The 18,296-nt window shown below is 44.7% G+C and overlaps 1 protein-coding gene across 4 annotated transcripts in view; it reads left to right on the top strand.

Annotated features, from left to right (window-relative positions):
* The window catches only part of LOC135243670 (trinucleotide repeat-containing gene 6A protein-like), a 59,287-nt gene that overhangs the window by 19,985 nt on the left and 21,006 nt on the right, over nucleotides 1-18,296 (top strand). For 3 of the 4 annotated variants that reach the window (XM_064315652.1, XM_064315653.1, XM_064315651.1), the window contains exons 2-5: nucleotides 1,259-1,307; nucleotides 5,650-5,735; nucleotides 15,682-15,986; nucleotides 16,563-16,610. In XM_064315652.1, the coding sequence (XP_064171722.1) occupies nucleotides 16,565-16,610 (46 nt within the window). In that variant the 5' untranslated portion in view covers nucleotides 1,259-1,307; nucleotides 5,650-5,735; nucleotides 15,682-15,986; nucleotides 16,563-16,564. Of the gene's footprint in view, nucleotides 1-1,258; nucleotides 1,308-5,649; nucleotides 5,736-13,101; nucleotides 13,442-15,681; nucleotides 15,987-16,562; nucleotides 16,611-18,296 lie in introns of those variants that run through there. The other variant, XM_064315654.1, reaches the window with a different exon arrangement.

Genomic DNA, 18,296 nt, shown 5'->3' on the forward strand with positions numbered 1-18,296 from the left:
ATCTCGTAACCATCTAATGAAAGTACAGCTTGTAAATGCATTTTCTACGTTACAGTAATCTCTAGGTAACATTTAGATTACTATGTATTTGGTTTTGGGGGGGGGGGGGGGGGGTAGCACACAACACGCGTTCTTTTCTGGGCAGATGTAACGATCTGTCCTACCAAGCAAACCAGTCATGTTGTAACTTGGTAGTTGCTTAGTTGGCTAGGTAGACCACCGACTAGGTAGCAAAATTGGGTGTTTGCATTGCAAGTTAATAGCTAACGTTAGCTAGAAAGTAGTGTTCGTTTAATTTGTCTGCAGTGGAAACTGTGTTGTTCCCCCCTATTACTTTAGCATTCCTGCTAGGGCCGGTGTAAAATCTCGTAGCTAGCTGCATCTACATAATTAGCTAACCCGGTGAGCGTGCTAAGCTTGAATGACCTTGTATGTCAGCACTGGAACACATTAGCTAGCTAGCTAAGTGCGACCTAACCATGGTGATCGCTACACTAACGTCATTGCTATAAGTATCTATCACCGAACGTGATACACTTGACTCGTTATTTCTGAATATACAGCTTACTGGTCAATGTTATTGTTTCTGTCCGTATGTTCTTATTATTTGTTTTCAAATCACGTTAAATTACTAACTCACCGGTTCTCTAGTTAACCCATTAAGATGTATCACAATATGTGATCAGAAGGTTCTTTACTGAACATTCTAATGCTCATGTCACAATCGCTACTCTAGAACACTGACTTGAAATTCTGAAGAATAAAAAAGGGTTAAACCGCAAGTATAACGCTTGCTGTGGTGACTCATTGCTCTTAGTGACTATCGTTAGTACAGTAATAACGAATAACAGCTAACATAGCCAGATAAAGTACAATTCTATCATAATGTAGCAGCTAAGCTAACCATATAGACCAGCCATAAACACAAGTCAAGTTTACAAGGTAAAGCTATATCTAAGTCAACAAATGTATGGAAGTCTTATGCTAGAAGTGAGGCATGATTACAAGAAATAACTTCAACATCAGGATCAATTTCATGCCTAGACCGCACGCATGCATTAATATCACAGAGACATAATGTTTTTATATGCGTTTCGCTTTTATTTTATTGTAGGCAGGAACAAAAGTGAAACTTGTTCAACATTATCCCCGGTTTATGAGACTGAGACAGTAAATAACGAATGATGTTCGGTTAGGTACGTTGACAAGTGTATATTAAAACAGTGAATTAAAGCATGCTCATTTCTTGTCTTAACAGAGAGTTGGAAGCTAAAGCCACCAAAGAATCTGAAGCAAAGCAGAAAGAGGTGAGTTAACTCTGTCTTCCCGTGGAAGCGAACACTGTCTGTGTCGTCTGATCTAGCTTGTAGCTGAGGCTGACTATAATGTTTGCTATGCACCTCACGACCCCCTCGTCCTTTGTGAGGCGTGCATGCGCTATAGCGCTACAGACCAGTAGGAAACCAGGGATACTGCAGCTGCTAGTGTTAGAATATGCATTTCCACTCGAACTAAATAAGTTATGTAAAATGTTGAGTTTGCCTGTGTATTAAATGTCCTCTGTTTTGTGCTGTTTCTGCCAGTGTTTGCAGTTAACAGAATGGATGGATTTTGTTTTTCATCTTAGATCTTATGCATAGCTGTGACTTGCCTCATTGGTAGCCTGCCCTGCTTAAGGCTGCATGTGACTGTATTTAAGGTCTGTTTGACATTAAAAGGCATACCATGCAGTGTTTTTTAGCCTGTGTTTACAATCCAAAAATTCTCCTCCTTTGTCTTCAACCCTGCCTACTCACAAGTCACAGACCGGCAAATTCATTCGAAACTACCGGTAAATTTCTTCTATCAATTACAAGGACCCGACATTAGGCTACATTGTAGAGTCAGGACCACAAACCAGACATGTACAAATAATTTGAATCCAGACATTCCGGTCAAAAACCGGACCTCTGGCAACCTGTAACATTTCTTACAGGTCCAACAGAAAAGAAGCCACCTGTGCATCACTTTTCTTCCCCGGTGCGAATTTCAGCGGACACCATTAATGAAAATCAATTCCAAAGTTACAGTAACTCGTTCTTGAATGAGCCCTGTCACCTTGTCTTTTTGCTTCACTGTATCTGGGCCATTACATCGGCTAGCTAGCTATAGCAACAAACACTGCATTAAAATCTGATCACAAACCATAGGCCACACCCTCGTATCCTCACTCAGAAAAGAGTGCCACACCCCAAACACATTTTAGAATAACAAATACAGGCATAAGGTGCACAAATTCGGCAAAAGTGCATAAAGACAGCGAATGCCTTTGCATCATGGACATGTCTTGGCATGGTAATTTTTGTCATATTCTCAAAATCTTGCATAGTATGTCTTTAAATACAAAATGGAGAAGGATTGGATGCCAGACTTTGGGCTTTGGACAGACACTAGTTTACTGGGAGCTGTGCATTTTTAATGGTTTCGTGAATGCATTAATGATGTTTCCAAGGTGAGCATAAATGCAACAGATTCATGGCACATCTCAGTGTTCTGTCCAATAACTCTTTCACATAATCATTTTGTGTGAAAAATAATTGCATCCATGCAGAGGTTTGTCTAAAGAGATGCAGAGTTCCTTGTGGACCATCTGTGCATTGTACAGATAGTTTTTCTATTTTAGTTATACTCAAATTCTATGGCTTCAATGAACATGGCCAAAGAACTCTGGCATGTTTTTTTGTTTTTGGACTAAAAAAAAGTTAAAATAAGCGAGTGATGTCACAGTTAGGCATTTCAGTTATTTAAACAGAGTTCGAAGTGCTTTGACAGGTCTTGTTTGATTTTGTCCTTACGGCAAAGAGGACATGTGCAGGCCAACAAGATTGGCGCGAAGTGTTACTGGAATGCAGCTGTGCTGAAGGGGAAAGTATGTGCATCAGGACCCTGTTTAGCTATATGACAATCTTGAATGGCATCCGTAGCATTATAAAGAAGTTCTGAAAGTGCTTGGATTTTGACCTGTAAAATTAGAAGTAACTTTTATCATTCAATAACGCCAGTGGCCTGTTTTTCGAAACATGAGTTATAAAATATGGTCATAGTGTAAGTGTGACATTTTCATTTATTATTGTTTAGCCTTCTCTTTATTTGTATTGTGCGTTGTAAGATTGAGTCATCGGATTTTGTGCTTTTTTGGGCATATTGAGGACACTGTTATTTGCCTTCATTGTCTGTCTCCAGCAAACATTATACAGCCAACTCTACTGGTCTTATGGGTCCTTCAATTTGTTGTAGTGGGACCTTGTGGGAGATAAACTTGAGTGTACTGTTGTTGGCTAATTGGCTAACCTAATGGCAGCCATTTAAAATAAATTATCAGAATCTTTGTGTCAACTGTGATTCAATCGATCCAATCAAAATGTTTTTGATTTAGGTTTTTAGTGAAGATCAAGTTTAAGCTAAAAAAACTACAGGGCTCACCTCTGTGTTAATGATGTCTAAACATGAGGCATGGACTTCGGATACCCATGCATATGCATCTCCTCTCACCATGTCCAGTGCATAGCCATAGCTATTACAGGGAGAGTAGAGAAGCCTTGTCTGGGTCACGTGACTGAACGAGGGCCTCCTTAGTGGTGCCGATTGTTCCACATTCATAAACAGATGTCCCTGTCTTTGTCTGCTGGAGGTGCCTCTTATGGAGTGGGCCATCTGGTTAAACACTTTGTAAGGGGTGGGGATTGGGGGGTGGGGGTGGGGGGTGCTGGAGGCCTCACAGGGTGCGGAATCTCCACCCTTGGCCTCAGGAGGTAACAAAAACGCTCTGCAGTTGGTCTCCAGCCCCGAGGCCAAAACTGGTACCTGTTTGATGGTCTGTCCCCGAGAGTGATTAGAATCGTTTGGTTTGTTAGTGTTTTATTGTCTTCTCATCACATACAGGGACATTATGACTTTTTTCGTAGAGCCATAGTTGTTGGTTTCCTCCTAGGCAGAAGATTTTCATGATTTCATTTCCAGTAAATGTTTGCAGCTAATATATATTATCTGAAAACACACATGTGAATTCGCTTCCAACAATGGAATTACTGTTAATGTCACTGGAAATCACTGTTTGGAATGTACCCATACATTGCTAGTTACTTGCAGATTGCTTTTAAAATGTACTTTCACACTCACCTTAATCAGAGTGCATATCAGAGCAATGCTGCATTCAAATACAACCTTAAAAAACTTGTGCCAGAAAGAGCCTATCTTTGTATGATCGCCTGAGAGAAATTGTGACTGTCAAAATGGTTACTGCTTTACCCTGCTGTGCAGCCATCACAACAGCACCAGCAGCTGTCTTTTTTCCCCGTCCCTAATGATCCCAAACTGATGAATTTATTGGAGACACCAGAGATCTGTTAAGTTGTTACCTAAACAGTTTGTTACTGTTATTCGTTCAGTGAATTTGACTGTTGAATTAGCAAGTCACCTAGCTAGATGCAGGCTCGCGGGTAGTATTTGGCAAAGTGTCTTGCAAACATTTTCTCTGTCAATTGTGTCAGTAAAAGTCACAATTTTAATTAATTTACATGGTCTCTTGTGAAGTGAACAGTCTATATAGGCCTATCTGATCTTAGCTATATGGCAAGTACAGACATTAATGGTATATGGCTGTTTAACATCAGCGTTAGTGATTTGTCATGTCATTTTCTGCCATTTCTTAATTGTATCTTGTGCATAATCAATAATGCACAAAGCTAATGTGAGATAGATAATATTATTCTTCATTCACAATATAGGAATGACCAGAGAGCAAACCTCCCTAGACTCAAGTTTACAGAGCACGCATTTTGCCTTTGATGAAGTGCTCTGTTCGGTAGTTCTCTGTGTGCCGTTGACAGGTGTAGCCTACATGCTTTAGCTGCAGTATTCCTGGTCTGCAGGTGTCACTGCACTGTTCACAGTTGTCCATTTCAAATATTGAACAGTTTTGCAAATTAAAAATGCATAAATTAAATAACAAGTAAACTGAAGATATTTTCAATATGTGATGATTCAGTATTGGTTTGTATAGGGCACGTGGATGTTAGCTTTGAAGGTGGCTGCGTGTATACTAAATAGCATCCTTGGCACAGCGGTTGTTGTACTCGCAAGATTACAGTTGCAAAAGGCACCTGGAAAAGACATGCTCTGTGTAGCGTCCCGAATCGAAAGGCGACCAGAAGCACTGTTTTTATACTGACAGCAGCCGGCATGAGAGTCCCAGTCTCTGAAAGTGGCGACGAGCAGTGAACTGAAAGGCTGCTGGGCGTGGAGCGCAGCGGCGATGGGCAGTCTGCACGGCCCGACGAGGCGGGCGAACGCGTAAATCCGCGCGCGGTCTAATGATGGATACGGGTCTGACCCAGTGAAGAGGCTGTTTATAGAGGTGAAATTCAGCGCTGTAATCCCGTAAGGGGATTAGGCCCAGTGTTCTCCTCCTCTCTAATTGCGTTACTGCATCATGCAGCACGCTGCAAGGTCCCCCTTAGCGTAGCAGCGGGAACGAGGGCTGCAAGGGTGCCTAAATATCTGTCGTTTAAAAAAAAAAGTTAAAAGAAAAGAAAGAAAGAACTTGGAAGTGCTGTTTTTTTTAAGAAGGTATTTCTGTTTCTACATTTGTCTTAATATTTCTTCCCTTAGGGACACCTTGCAAAACGAAAAAAAGTAAAAACCACAAAGATCCAAAAAAGAGAAGAGGAAGAGAGGGGCGAGCTGGTTGAAAGAAGGTATGTAAATATTAATCTCTGCAGACTTGGTGTGTAAAAGTGTTTTTTTTTCTTTTTCCTTTCTTTTATTTGGCTGCATGGTTTTGCAGGTGTGTTTTTTCTTGATTGACATGTACAGTGGTGTTTTCTGTTGGTGTTTTTCCATAGTGTTATTAGGCATTAGTTCCAAGTTTCTCATTTCGAGATTTCCCCAGTGGAGCCAGGGGCGAAATGAGCTGTTTCTGGCCTTTTGGCAATCAAAACAATGTCGCCACCTGAAGATAGTTTCATATGCACAGAAGGTAGCTGTTAAGGAAAGTTCCTTTTTAAAATTAATTTGATATTCAATATCTACCTTCTCAACAAGAGTATATAAGACAAGTTCTTGTTGTCTGCATTCTCTGTCTCATTTCATTTCAAGGCTAGGAAATAAATTATTTCCTAAATTGAATGTCTTGGGCTATTCTTTGTAAATCTCTACAAGAGGTAATCATTCTTCATAATTTTGTGTATTAGCAAGTATTCCTTTAATCATCCACGTAAGTTAACTGATCATGTGGTCAAATATGATAATAGTGGCATATTGGTTGTCTTGTCCCAGTCGGTTGCTCCTCTGGTTTCGTGAAGGCACATAGGTTTGCTGCCTGCGCATGTTCTTTTTGGCACCACTGAGATTTGGGGTATGTTCGAGAGGGCAGCGTAACCTTGATTTACTTGGGAGAGTCACATCCACCCCCCCCCTCCCCGTTTCCATCTCACTGCCTAAGCCTGAAACACAACAGCAGACTGCTTATAATTCTGTACTTTATTTCTCAAGTCTATTTCCTGGTCGTTACAATTTTTTATGCATTGTTGCCTTTTCACAATAAAAAACACTACTTTCTGTCCTGCCCCCCCTCTTTCCATGAAGAGATGAGGAGGAGATCCAGGTAGCTTAGGGCTTTATCTCTTGCCTTTCCTGTCCGCCTGTGGCTTAGCGCTCAAACCGTGGCGGTGCGAGCTGTGGTGCTGAGGAGGCTGGTGGTGGTCAGAGCCTGGGGTCAAGCGTGGGTCGAGTGGTGCAGAGCAGTGTGCGGTTCAGAGCGATGTGCGGTTCAGAGCGATGTGTGGTGCAGAGCAGTGTGTGGTTCAGAGTGGTGTGTGGTGCAGAGCAGTGTGCAGAGCGGTGTGTGGTGCAGAGCAGTGTGTGGTGCAGAGCGGTGTGTGGTTCAGAGCGGTGTGTGGTAGAGCGTGTGGGCAGAGCGGTGTGTGGTGCAGAGCGGTGTGTGGTGCAGAGCGGTGTGCGGTGCAGAGCGGTGTGCGGTGCAGAGCAGTGTGCAGAGCGGTGTGCGGTGCAGAGCGGTGTGCGGTGCAGTGCAGTGTGCAGAGCGGTGTGTGGTGCAGAGCGGTGTGCGGTGCAGAGCGATGTGCGGTTCAGAGTGGTGTGCGGTGCAGAGCAGTGTGCGGTGTGCATTACTTGCAGGTTACTTTTCCCGCCACTGTAGCTCATTCGTTCGATGTTGTTCCTGTCCGCAGAAGCTATCCTAGGGAAACATCCATTTTGATTCAGAAGGGCTTCGGTGCACATTCATACCACTCGGACGAGTTTGGTTTTTAAGCTTGTTTTAGGATGTACCTGTGGCAGTGATGAGACACGGAGCGTTGTTGTCGTTATTACTGTTGTTCAAAATGGGTTTTTAAAAATTTAGACTAATTCCTTTAAGATCGATGGATGTTTTAATGCACGCTGTGACCAGCTGGGAGGTGGGGAATGGGGGGGGTACTCAGACAGCTGCATTTAAGTCATAAGTTTTTCCTTCACATGATTTTGTCATTGAGTGGCTTACAACAGCAGTAGGGACATGCATCTGCGTGCCCTGCTTAGCCCATATGTGAATAAGAAAGATATTTTCTGTTTTTGCATTTGATCTTATATATTTTAAAGATGACAATTCATTGGTTTAAATTCTTATTTTTTAATGAATTTTTTTAGCTACCCATTTTTGGTTTACATTGCCTTGTCATTTTATGTTCAATATATTTTACTATTTAATGATGAAAGAAAATTTGACTAAACAAAACTTATAAATCATTTGCAGACACTGTGTGGTTGTGCAGAAAATTAGGTTGTTGCTGGAAAGGAGATCAGTATGCAGTCAGTCAGCTAAACAGTTGCTACGCAAATCTTTCTAAAACAGGACTGGTTTAACTTTAGGTCACTTAGTAATGTGATTTAAATCCCCTTTTGGCAAGAGTGATTTATTGCAGCGGTTTTAATAGTTTTTGTGAAATGAGACTTGGCAAGACAATCATATTGGGCCTGTTTTTGAAGTAACAGTATGGCTAGTCTATTGAGAAGCCCGGGGTTTCTATTGTAGCAGTTTACAATATCAGCCCCATTGCTAATTGTACAAAACATTCCAACAAGGTGACTAACCGAATTCAGAGGCTGAATTTAATTGTGAACAAAATGTCCCCCTATCAGATTTCTGTGCATGGAAAATTCCTCAGCTGGCCTGAAAATGGGTGATAGTTCAGGCTCAAGTACAGGCAGTACAGAAAAGTGTGTACCTGCCTGAGTTGCATTCACAGAATACTTATTAGTGTGTTTAGATTTCATTATTCACACAAGGATTCTGTCCCGCGATTTTTCAGTGAACTGCATTCTGCATAGATCTGTCAGAGGAACGTGTCTCACAGACACATGCTCTCATAGACACGCTCACACTCGCATTTATAAACCTACATTCCATAAACGTAAACTTTACTGCTTTCTCTGTCCTCCTCTGTCCCTCCTCTTTCCACGCATGCAGTCTGATCTGGAATGCTCCAGAACTTTACCTTTTAGGGGTCATGTGTGAATGAGAGCTGGTGTCGGAATTCCGGAAGAGTTGTTCCACAATCTGCCGGCTGAAGACCTTCAGGGACACGTTCAACAGTAGTGTGTGCAAAACTGCGTGTGCAGCACTACCAGATAAAGCTTGCGGGACAGAACTCGTTACATTAAGACTTCCATCCAGCTACGTTGTTTCTTCCTGCAGAAAATATGCATGCACCAAATAAATGAAAGCCTACCCTAGGCCTGCCTACTAGGTACAAGGTGCGTGCTGCCATCGTCACACATTCATTTTGTAAAGGCTAGTTCTACAGAAGCTTCCAGAATTTCCTTAAGTATACCTTTGGTCCTGTTAATGCGGGATTCTGTGGTTTTTACACAGAAAAAAATATTAATGCAGATATTGCAGTGTTCCGTCTCATGTGTGAAAGTGGATTATTTCTCTCTCTCTGTCTCTCTCTCTCACACACACACACACACATGCACACACACACTCGCACTCTCTCTCTCACACACACACACACTCACACACACATGCACACACACACTCGCACTCTCTCTCTCTCTCACACACACACACACACTCACACACACATAGACTTGCTGGCACCAATGCTAATCAGGGCCACTGTACTTTTCCTGCGGTGCTCTTAATGACAGTATAAAGGGTGGGTGTGTGAAACGGCTCCCCCTGAGAGGCCCTTTCTGTGCCCGTGAGTCTTATCTCTGCCCCCAGCTGGCCTCTGGCCTCCCTGCTCCACGCTCCCTAACGTCATCACTTTACAAATGCTGCTCATTCTCACACTCGGATCTAACACTGTTGATCAGCATTGGCTATGACTAATCAAAAAGTGGGGGGATTCTGACAGCCAGATTATCCAAACAACAACAAAAAATTGTCAGTTGCATTCATTTCTGATGGGGTGTCCCAGTGACTTTTGTGGATAGTCCTGGCTCATTCTCTGCTGATTACTGTGCCATGAAAAAGTATTTGCCCACTTTCTGATTTACTGTAGTATTGCATATGTGTCACACCGAATAGTTTCAGATCTAATATTAGACAGAGGGAAACTGAGTAAACACCAAACGCATGTTTACTCAGTTTCATTTATTATTTAATTTATTTTTAAAAAGTTATCAAACACCCATATCACCCATGTGAAAACATAATTGTCAATCCATCAACTAAGCAAATTTAATTGATAAATAGATTCAGCTGATTGAACACAGCCAGACTTGATTGCAGCCAGCCGTGTGGAATCTAAACCTCAGTCATATTGAAGCATACCATCAGAGTTAAGTAGTCACCACAAAGTTTCCACAAGCGGACATTTGGACAAAAAGCACCTGGATGATCCCCAAGCCTTTTGGAACAATGTTCTATGGACAGATGAGTCAAAGGTGGCATGGGTCACATTACATTTGGCGTTAAAGCAAATGCAGCATTTTACAGTAAGAGCATCATACCAACGGGAAAACATGGTGGTGGCAGTGTGATGGTTTAGATGCTTTGCCTGGACCTGGACGACTTGCCATTACTGAAGGAACCATGAATTCTGCTCTGTACCAGAAAATTCTTCAGGAGAATGTCCAATCATCTGTACATGAGCTGAAGTGTAATTGGGTTATTCAGCAAGAAAATGATCCAGAACAGAAAAGCAATTCCACATCTAAATGGCTGAAAAGAAAGGAAATGAAAGTTTTGGAGTAGTCCGTAGTCCAGTGGGTTCAAGTCCTGCCCATTCGAGATGCTTGTCTGAATTAGAGCAGTTCTGAAAAGAAGAGTGGGCAAAAATTCCTCCACAGTGATGTTAAAGACTAATATCGAATTGTAGGATGCATTTGGTTGCGGTTATTGCTGCTAAAGGTGGTGCAACCAGTTATTAGGTTTAAGGGGGCACATGGGGGATATGGGTGGATATTGGGGTCATAACTTTTTTTTCATGAAATAAATTAAATAATAATTTTTTAAATTTGTTTTGTTTTTTTAAACTTCAGTTTCCCTTTGACTAGTATTAGGTTACATTGTGTCAAAAGATCTGAAACCATGAACTATGACAAATATGCAATAACAGGGGAAATCAGGAAACAAAGAATACTGATTCATGGCAGTGTACATTTGGAATGATGCTGGATATTTTTAAGCGCATCAAACGTGGTGTGGGTGGGGTGAGATTTTTGGCAGCGAAACAGAGGTTCTTTTTATGTCTCGTGTACTCCAGCAGTTTTACATCAGATTTTTATCGGTTATATTACACGTTCACAAGAAAAAGAGGAGCAATTTGAGAAGGAGATCCTGGATGAAGCTGTCGTAAATTTTCTTTCACCCATCGCTGTTTCTGAAGGAAAGTTTGAGAGGTAGCAACTGTAACTACGGGAAAGGAAAGGGGGTGTCGGAATCCCGAAGAAAGGTCAGTTTTTTTTTTCTGGAAGTGCACAGTGTTTGGATGGAAACACTCGTCGAGACGAATGGAGGGTCAGAAAGCCGGAGACGTTTTCACGAGACGACCGGCGAGAGTCCAGGGTCTGGAAGCGAAGGCTGGGTTTGTTTACCAAACCCTGTGGCCGTTGCTTAGAGATGGATGTGATCAGCATCAGGCCCTTCTGGGAAGAGTCTGCCTCTCTCTCTCTTTTTTTTCTCCTCTCGCTCTTTCAGGTTCTCTCTCCGTCTCTCTTTCTTTTTTCTCACTCCTTCCACCCTCGCTTTCTTTTTCTTGTTGTCTTTTTTTCTCCTCCCCTCTCTCTGTTGCTCTCTTCCGCTCATTTTCTCTTCATTTTTCCTCTCGGCCTCCTCCCCTCCCCCTCTCACACGTTTCGCCTCCCGATGGAAGAGGAACAGTCAAGACGGTATCATACTGAAACCAAAACTGGGCCGAACTCCCTGCAAGGCCAAGCTGTGTCAGGCTCTCAAGCCCACAGGACATGCAGTGCATGAGAAGCACTTGAAGCCGTGTGTGTTTCACTGAATCAGGCTGTGCTGAGTTCACACGCTTACTGGTCTATTTGATGACCCCCAAACGTCAATCGGAAAAAATAAGATGCCCAGGGAAAGCTTCATCGGTCATTGAAAGTAACTCTCGTTAATGGTGGAGTGCATTAGTTTGCGCTGGGTTTTTTTTAAGCGGGGGTGAAGCTGAGGTTGGCGAGCTCCTCCCGCGTGCGGCAGCTCCACGTTGAGACCGCACACTTCAAGCTCAGACGAGCTGAGAAGTGTCTGCACAGCGCGCGAGCCAGTTATGAGGGCAGCCTCTCCGCCAGGCATAGCTCCACACATTATTCCGCAGCCGAGGTCTCTGGGCCAAAACCGGGCAAATCCAGGTCTGAAGAGGAGGCAGCCTGTGCCAGATCCACGGCCCTCTCTTCGGTCTGGGGTTCCTGTGTCCCCCTTTGGTCTCCCACCATTCTGGCAGTCGGTGTTAGTTTAGATCGAATAGCCGTTCCCGTGTGCCCTGTTCCAGTGATGCAGGCTTAGAGAGTGGCACCAATACTGACTATCGCCTGCTGCTCTTGTGAAACCTCCTCAATTATGTATTTGAGTTTGAACATTGGTCTGGATTGAAAATGATTTTTTTTGGCACATCGATGCTAATGCTTATTTGGTGAGGGGAAAAGGGTGCTTTGTAGCAGGATTAATTGCAATAAAAATGGCGCACCGTAAGCAAGTTGGCTATTGGGTGGTTATTTATTCATTTCTGTTGGATTCTTATTTGTCCGTGTAAAAATAAGAAACAAAGCACACCAATAACACGTTTTTTTTGACAATAGCTATTGGTTTAGTTGATATTAACTTGGCACTTAGACTTAGCCGCTTTGATTGCATGCGGAGGAGAAAGTGTGAGGCCTGTGCAGTCAAGGCCACCCGACAGAAAAGAGACAGTTATAGTTTGTCGCCAGCTTAAGAGTGGTGTTCCCTTTCAGGTGGATTACGGAGGAGTTAAATTTATCCTCGGGGACACGGGTGCGCCCTCGCTCCACGGTAGCTTTACTGAAACGCAGTGTGAAAAACTGACTTGTGAATTTCACTCGACTTCCTCCCTGTCGTGCAAGGCAATGCCGCTTTCCTCTCGGTCGCTGACAGAAGGCACTTCTTCAGTTTTTCAAGTTCTGCGTGTGCATGCTTGTAGAAGCATGAAGACTCGACTTCCTGTCGGTTATCATTCCTCAACTTGACAGCCCCTGCACGCTGAACAGGAAGTGGCAAACGGCACGATTTAAAAAAAAAACAAAAAAAACAACAAAAAAAACACACACAAAACGTTAAAAAGAACAAATGCAAGTTTCAAATGGCATTGCGTGTCCGCAGAAATGTCGGAACTCGGCCGAAGTATTATTATCTTTTTGCCCCTAAGATAACAATGAGAGCGCGGAAGTCTGCATGCGACGCTGCGTTGTGAGGTCTTGTCTGCGGTGGATATCTTTAGGCAGCTGTAGAAAGGATTCCTCTCTCACCCCCCCCCCCTCCTCTTCCCCCAGTCACTTGAACTAAATCTCTGGGGGGCCCCCGTGCTTCAGACGGCAGGAGGAGCTGGCACGGCTCACCCCTGGAGCAGTAAGACGACACCGCGCTTAGCTATTTTCCAACGAAATCGCCTGAGTGGGAAGCGCTGATTTGGCAAAGGGAACATTAGTCTCCTCGAAAAACCAGCAACGGGAGGGAAAAGACCACGGGAGGGAAAGTCGGGAAGATGTAAACACTCTGCCCTCGGCTCTCAAAAACGGTGGCTTTATTGTTATCCTTTTTTATTTTTATTTCTTCTTTCTCGCTGTCGTTTTTTGCCGCCCTTCAGCTCTCGAATGTATTTTCTTGCGCACGCTACTCTCCTGTCTGTTCAGCTTACTGAGGGTAAATGGGAGTTTAGACTAAGTCTCCCCCGCTTCCTTTGAAAGAGCCAGAAGACCAGTGCGACGCGATGTGAGTAAAATTAAGGAAACTTTTTTTTTTTTTTTTTTTTAAATCGAGGTTCCTGAAATAGCACCTTGCGCCGAGAGAGCCCTGAATGAGGTCCCCTCACGGCGCCCCAAGCTGTAATTACCCACATGCTTTTGGTACTGTCACTCTGCTCCCCGTTGTGTTTGTCTAATGGCAGAGAGCGAATCATGACGCTGCAGGGAAGTAGAGTTCGAGCAGAGGCAGCGCTTCCTAAAAGGACACAGAGGGGTGTTTTTTATAATGCACTGTATAAGGCATGTTAGAAATGAACACTCCGGACAAAATGTTTGGTTGGACAAATAATTTCTGAATTCTGTTGCCCCTTTACTTTGTGCCTTCCCGAAGGTCCCGTGAAAACAGTTGAAGAATGTGTTGAAACTTGTGCATTCTACTGGATACGGGGTTGCCTGTGTGCAGTGTTTAAATACTAATAGTGTTTTGAGATCATGAATGTTTTAAGTAAAACCTGCTGGTCATAAAGTGATAACTGGATGCTTAAAAATAATGGATGCTTGAGTAACTTTTAATGTGAGCATAATTAGCTGTCCAAGGGGCCCTTTAAGAAAAAGAAATGGAGAGAGAGTGGCGGGTACTGAGGAGGAAGAGGAGGCACGGACTTGTGGTGGCGCTGATAGTCTGTGTGACAGAACGTTGCCGGGGTCACAGCTGCGTGTTGCCGTAATTAGCCCGGGGTTAATACGATATTCCTCCCATGTTCCGCGGGTGATGCGGCTCGGGTGCCTGCAGGATTCCCGAAGGGAGCGCTGCCAGAACACGGGGAAATTCGGCCGCGGCAGCCTCCCTTTGCACACACGCCGCCTTCAGTGGTGACATTTCCAGAATTAAAACAGCCCATAAATCAGAAGTCCTAAAATGTTCATTGAACGACTAATACTGATGGATTTTGGACACCCTGAATGTTAGTTTTTTTTGGGGGGGGAAGGGGGGGGGCACGGTGTCTGAAGTTCATTAGCACTTGTCTCTTCCGTAAACATTTTTGAACAGGATTGTGTGGCAATCCAAACGGGTTTTCTTCAATTTTTCTGCATGCCATTAACCTGTTGCCTCGTTCTCTGAACCTGTGAACAGATTATTCTGTGAAGCACCAACACCAGTTTATCAGTCTTAAAGTGGGAACGATCAACAAGTTTCCAAATGGACTCTGCAAGTGCATAATCTCCAAAAGCTGGGGGGTGATAAGCATGGAAGTGTTTTCTGAACAGGGGAAGTGGGTGCCTCCCCCCCCCCCCCTCCCCAAGAGGTGCATTCATCTAGAACACCAAGACACTCAGTGCCAGGAAAATGTTTCGTATTTTGTTCCTCAAACCAAACGTTTCAGGTCCTAGTGCTGGTAGTCCCGCCCCAGATGATGGAGACTGATTTTGAAAGCTCCTCGTTAAAAACAGGAAAAAGGCGCCGGGCACTTTAAGACTGAGCCGGAGCTTGTTGGAGGGTGTGCCGTACTTCCAGCGCGCCTGCTGTCCTTGTTCATCTCGCCCTCCTTTGGGCGCAGAGCGCCCGTCTCTTCCCCCGGCTCCTCCACCGCGGGGCAGCCGGTGGGCTCCTGCGCCCCGGTGCGTTTGCCCGGAGGGCTCGGACAGGGCTCGGGTTTTAGGACCGGCGCTGGGACGGACCGTTTGGCTGGGCTCGTTTTACGCCCGTCTCCGGCTCTGCCTGGGATCGGGGGGGGGGGGTTTTCTGCGTGTGGCTTTGGCAGCTTGGTTCTCTTCCCTCTGGTACCGAGTCGTGTCGTGTCATGTCGTGTCATGTCCTGCCCCTTCCCCGCCCCTCCCCACCCCTCCCTGCTGGGCAACACCCCAAAGGTGTGGAGGTGGAGCACACGAGGCACTTTGTGTCCACGCTGCGGTGCGTTTCGGCCTGTACCCCTGCTAATTTGCTTGTGGCGGATAGCAGTGCCGTTCTTATGTATTGAGCTGTTAACGACGGACCTTGTTTTTCAGTTTCACAAAACGAAATGGATCTGTGGAGGGCTTCTGTCTGCTCGCTCACGGGCTCTGAGTGCTCGCCGGGCGGAAGCTCGCGTATCGTGTGACTTTCTTTTGTTTGTTCGTTTCAGTGGTTGACTGAGCGTCGTCTGGCTTGATGGATTTTCCCGGTCCGGCGTGTTATGTGCGCTCGTGGGTCACTCTGGCTAGGAGCACCTGTTTATTGAAGTGTCTGTTGTTCTGACTTCCTGTCGTTTCCTCCTCCCGATTTGCCAGCGCCAGACCGCACGACGGGTCCAGTATCGAAGCCAACTGCAGCCGGGCCGACCGGAACAGCTGCAATCCCAGGGCGCCCGGCGTCGTCAGAAATGCCGATCGGGCCCGAGCCGTCAGCCGGCCCCCGCCTCAGCGCCTGTCCTCCTGTGAAGCTCCGCCTCTTTCCCACCGCAGCCGAACAAAGCAGACCCTGAAGTCCCAGCAGGCCCCTAGGCATCCTCACTGCAGTACCACCTCCACAGCACCAGGTGGCGCTGTGCAAGCCAGTGAGGGGCTCCTCCCCAACGCAAGACCCACCTTCCACGGTACCCTCACGCTCTCCACTCTTGAGAATGACTGTGCACAGTGACAGCTGGGTAGTATAGGGCAACTGTCTTTCAGATTATTCACATCACAGGGTATTTTTGCCTTTACCCTTTCGAACAGGGCTGCCCAATCCTGTTCCTGGAGATCTACCATCTTGTAGGTTTTCATTTCAACCCTAATTTGGCAAGCCTGATTCTACTAATAAGCAGGTCAGCGAGATCTCAAGCTGTTGCATGAAGCGTGCTTTCTTAGGATTGGAGTGAAAACGTACAAGAACGGTAGATCTCCAGGAACAGGGTTGGACAGCCCTGCTTTAGAATATCAGTTTATTTCCTGTTACACTACATCTCTCATGACTGTAATAAATTACGGTGAATGTGATCAGTGTCTTTGAACACGACACATTGATATACCGATATTCTCCCAAGATAATGATCTAAATGTAGGAGGGTGTGTTTCTGCATGCCTGAGTGTTATTTACTGAAGCTACATGTTTTTTTAAGCCTAGCTCTGTGCCAGTTGGGGTAAAGTCTCTCTCTGATACTCTCTAATGCTCTCGCTCTTTTGTCTCATAGGTATGGCACCCATCCGGGATTTGGCCAGCCACTCCCATAACCAGACAGGTGATGACACCTCTTATTCCCCCTCTCTGCTAGCTGCCTGCTTTGTGCTTGTTCGCTTTGCGAATGTGTTGCTCCAGTGTTGTGTTTGGGACTGTAGGCTCAAGCTGCTGCCTTCTGGAGTTAGGCAAGATAAGCCCTACAACCTTTGTACCCTACACTGGACCCGCAAAGTGAATGAGATTTGATTACCTATGATTTTAGTGTCTGGTATAGTCCACTTCTAGGAAGAATTTGTGAGATTACACATAGCAAGGTGGAAAAAGAACCAGCTTGAATTCAGTCAGTTGCTTTTTAAATGTTTGAATGCTGTGAGTCTTATTTACGAGGATGGACGGATTCAGAAACTTGTGATGAAGTGGTAAAAATGTGTGAATATAATGAGGTTTGTGTTTTCTCCTCCAAGGCAAATAAGGAACTAGATTAACTGCAATATGGCATAGGCTACTTGTTGTGCTCTCAGCTAGATCACGAGATAAGAGTTTGTCTAGAATCACAGCCAGCTAACAGTCGGGTACCTTTGGGCAATAGATTTGAAAGCAAGTGTGTTTTCAGTAAGCGTTGTTTTGTATATGAATGTTAGCAATTGTCATCATCAAAGACTCATTGTGCACCTCCATTGGAAGGTGAAGGGATGTTGAGGAGTAGTCTTCATGGTGAGGGACCCAGTTGTATTTGCAGGGCTCAGGGGATCACATGGGTGAGGGTGTAAAGGCCTTATGAGACTGCGGGTTGATATTTTTGCCGAATGTACAGATGGCAATTAAAAAACTGAACCCGCTCTCGTGCTGGCCTCTGGCAATCAGACGTCCCCCTTGATGTAGGTAATTGACGTACGTGCATTCGGCAGTTTGTTTTGCTGTCTGAGAAGTTATTGTATTACTCAATTCTGAGAATATTAGCACTTGTCTGTGGTGGCTGGCAGCGTTAGTCAGTGTTTGTGCAGTTTGCCATTATATCCATGAAAACCTGTTAATATATAATCAGTACAGTGTCAAAGAAACACACCCCCCAGTCAACAAATAGGGAGGAAAAAAAAAATATTAGGACTGAAGAGAGGCATACGTGAGGTTATGTTGATCTGAAACTGAAACCATTGTGCGTACTTCAGAATTCAGCAAGTTCAAGTCCTGATGTTGCACCGTAAGCTACAAATGCAGCTGCATTTACAAATATGGAAAGGACCATAGGTCAGTCCATCTCTTTAAGCAAATACACAGGAAGCGAGGCTTCCTTGAAACACAATAGAAGGGACAGAACTAGATATTTGTCTTTCTGATGGGCATCCCTATACCCCATGTAACCCATTTTTTAAAATCCCCAAATGTGGATCAAAAGACATCCGCTGTGAAAATAGTCCAGATCTTCAACATGTCCACCCAGCCTTCTATAGACCCGCATAGCATTCTGACATGCGACAGAAGAAGTTATAAAATGGCCTCCCTTTTCACCCCGTTCAGGATGTTCACGGAAGAAAGCTTGCCGGTTGGTGTTGGCTTATCGCGTCTTCTCTTGGCCCCGTTTCAGCAGTGAGTGTTTCAGAAGGAGCCAGGCTGCGGTTCTGTGCACAGTGACAGGGGAAGCGGAAAAAGGATCCTTTCTTTTATCATTTTCTTGAAAGGCTGCACGTACAAGCTCTGCTGCCCTCGATTTCTGTGAGACGTCAGTTCTAAAGTAGAGGCTGTCCTG

This window comes from Anguilla rostrata, chromosome 17 (genome assembly GCF_018555375.3).
Source record: "Anguilla rostrata isolate EN2019 chromosome 17, ASM1855537v3, whole genome shotgun sequence".
NCBI lineage: Eukaryota > Metazoa > Chordata > Actinopteri > Anguilliformes > Anguillidae > Anguilla > Anguilla rostrata.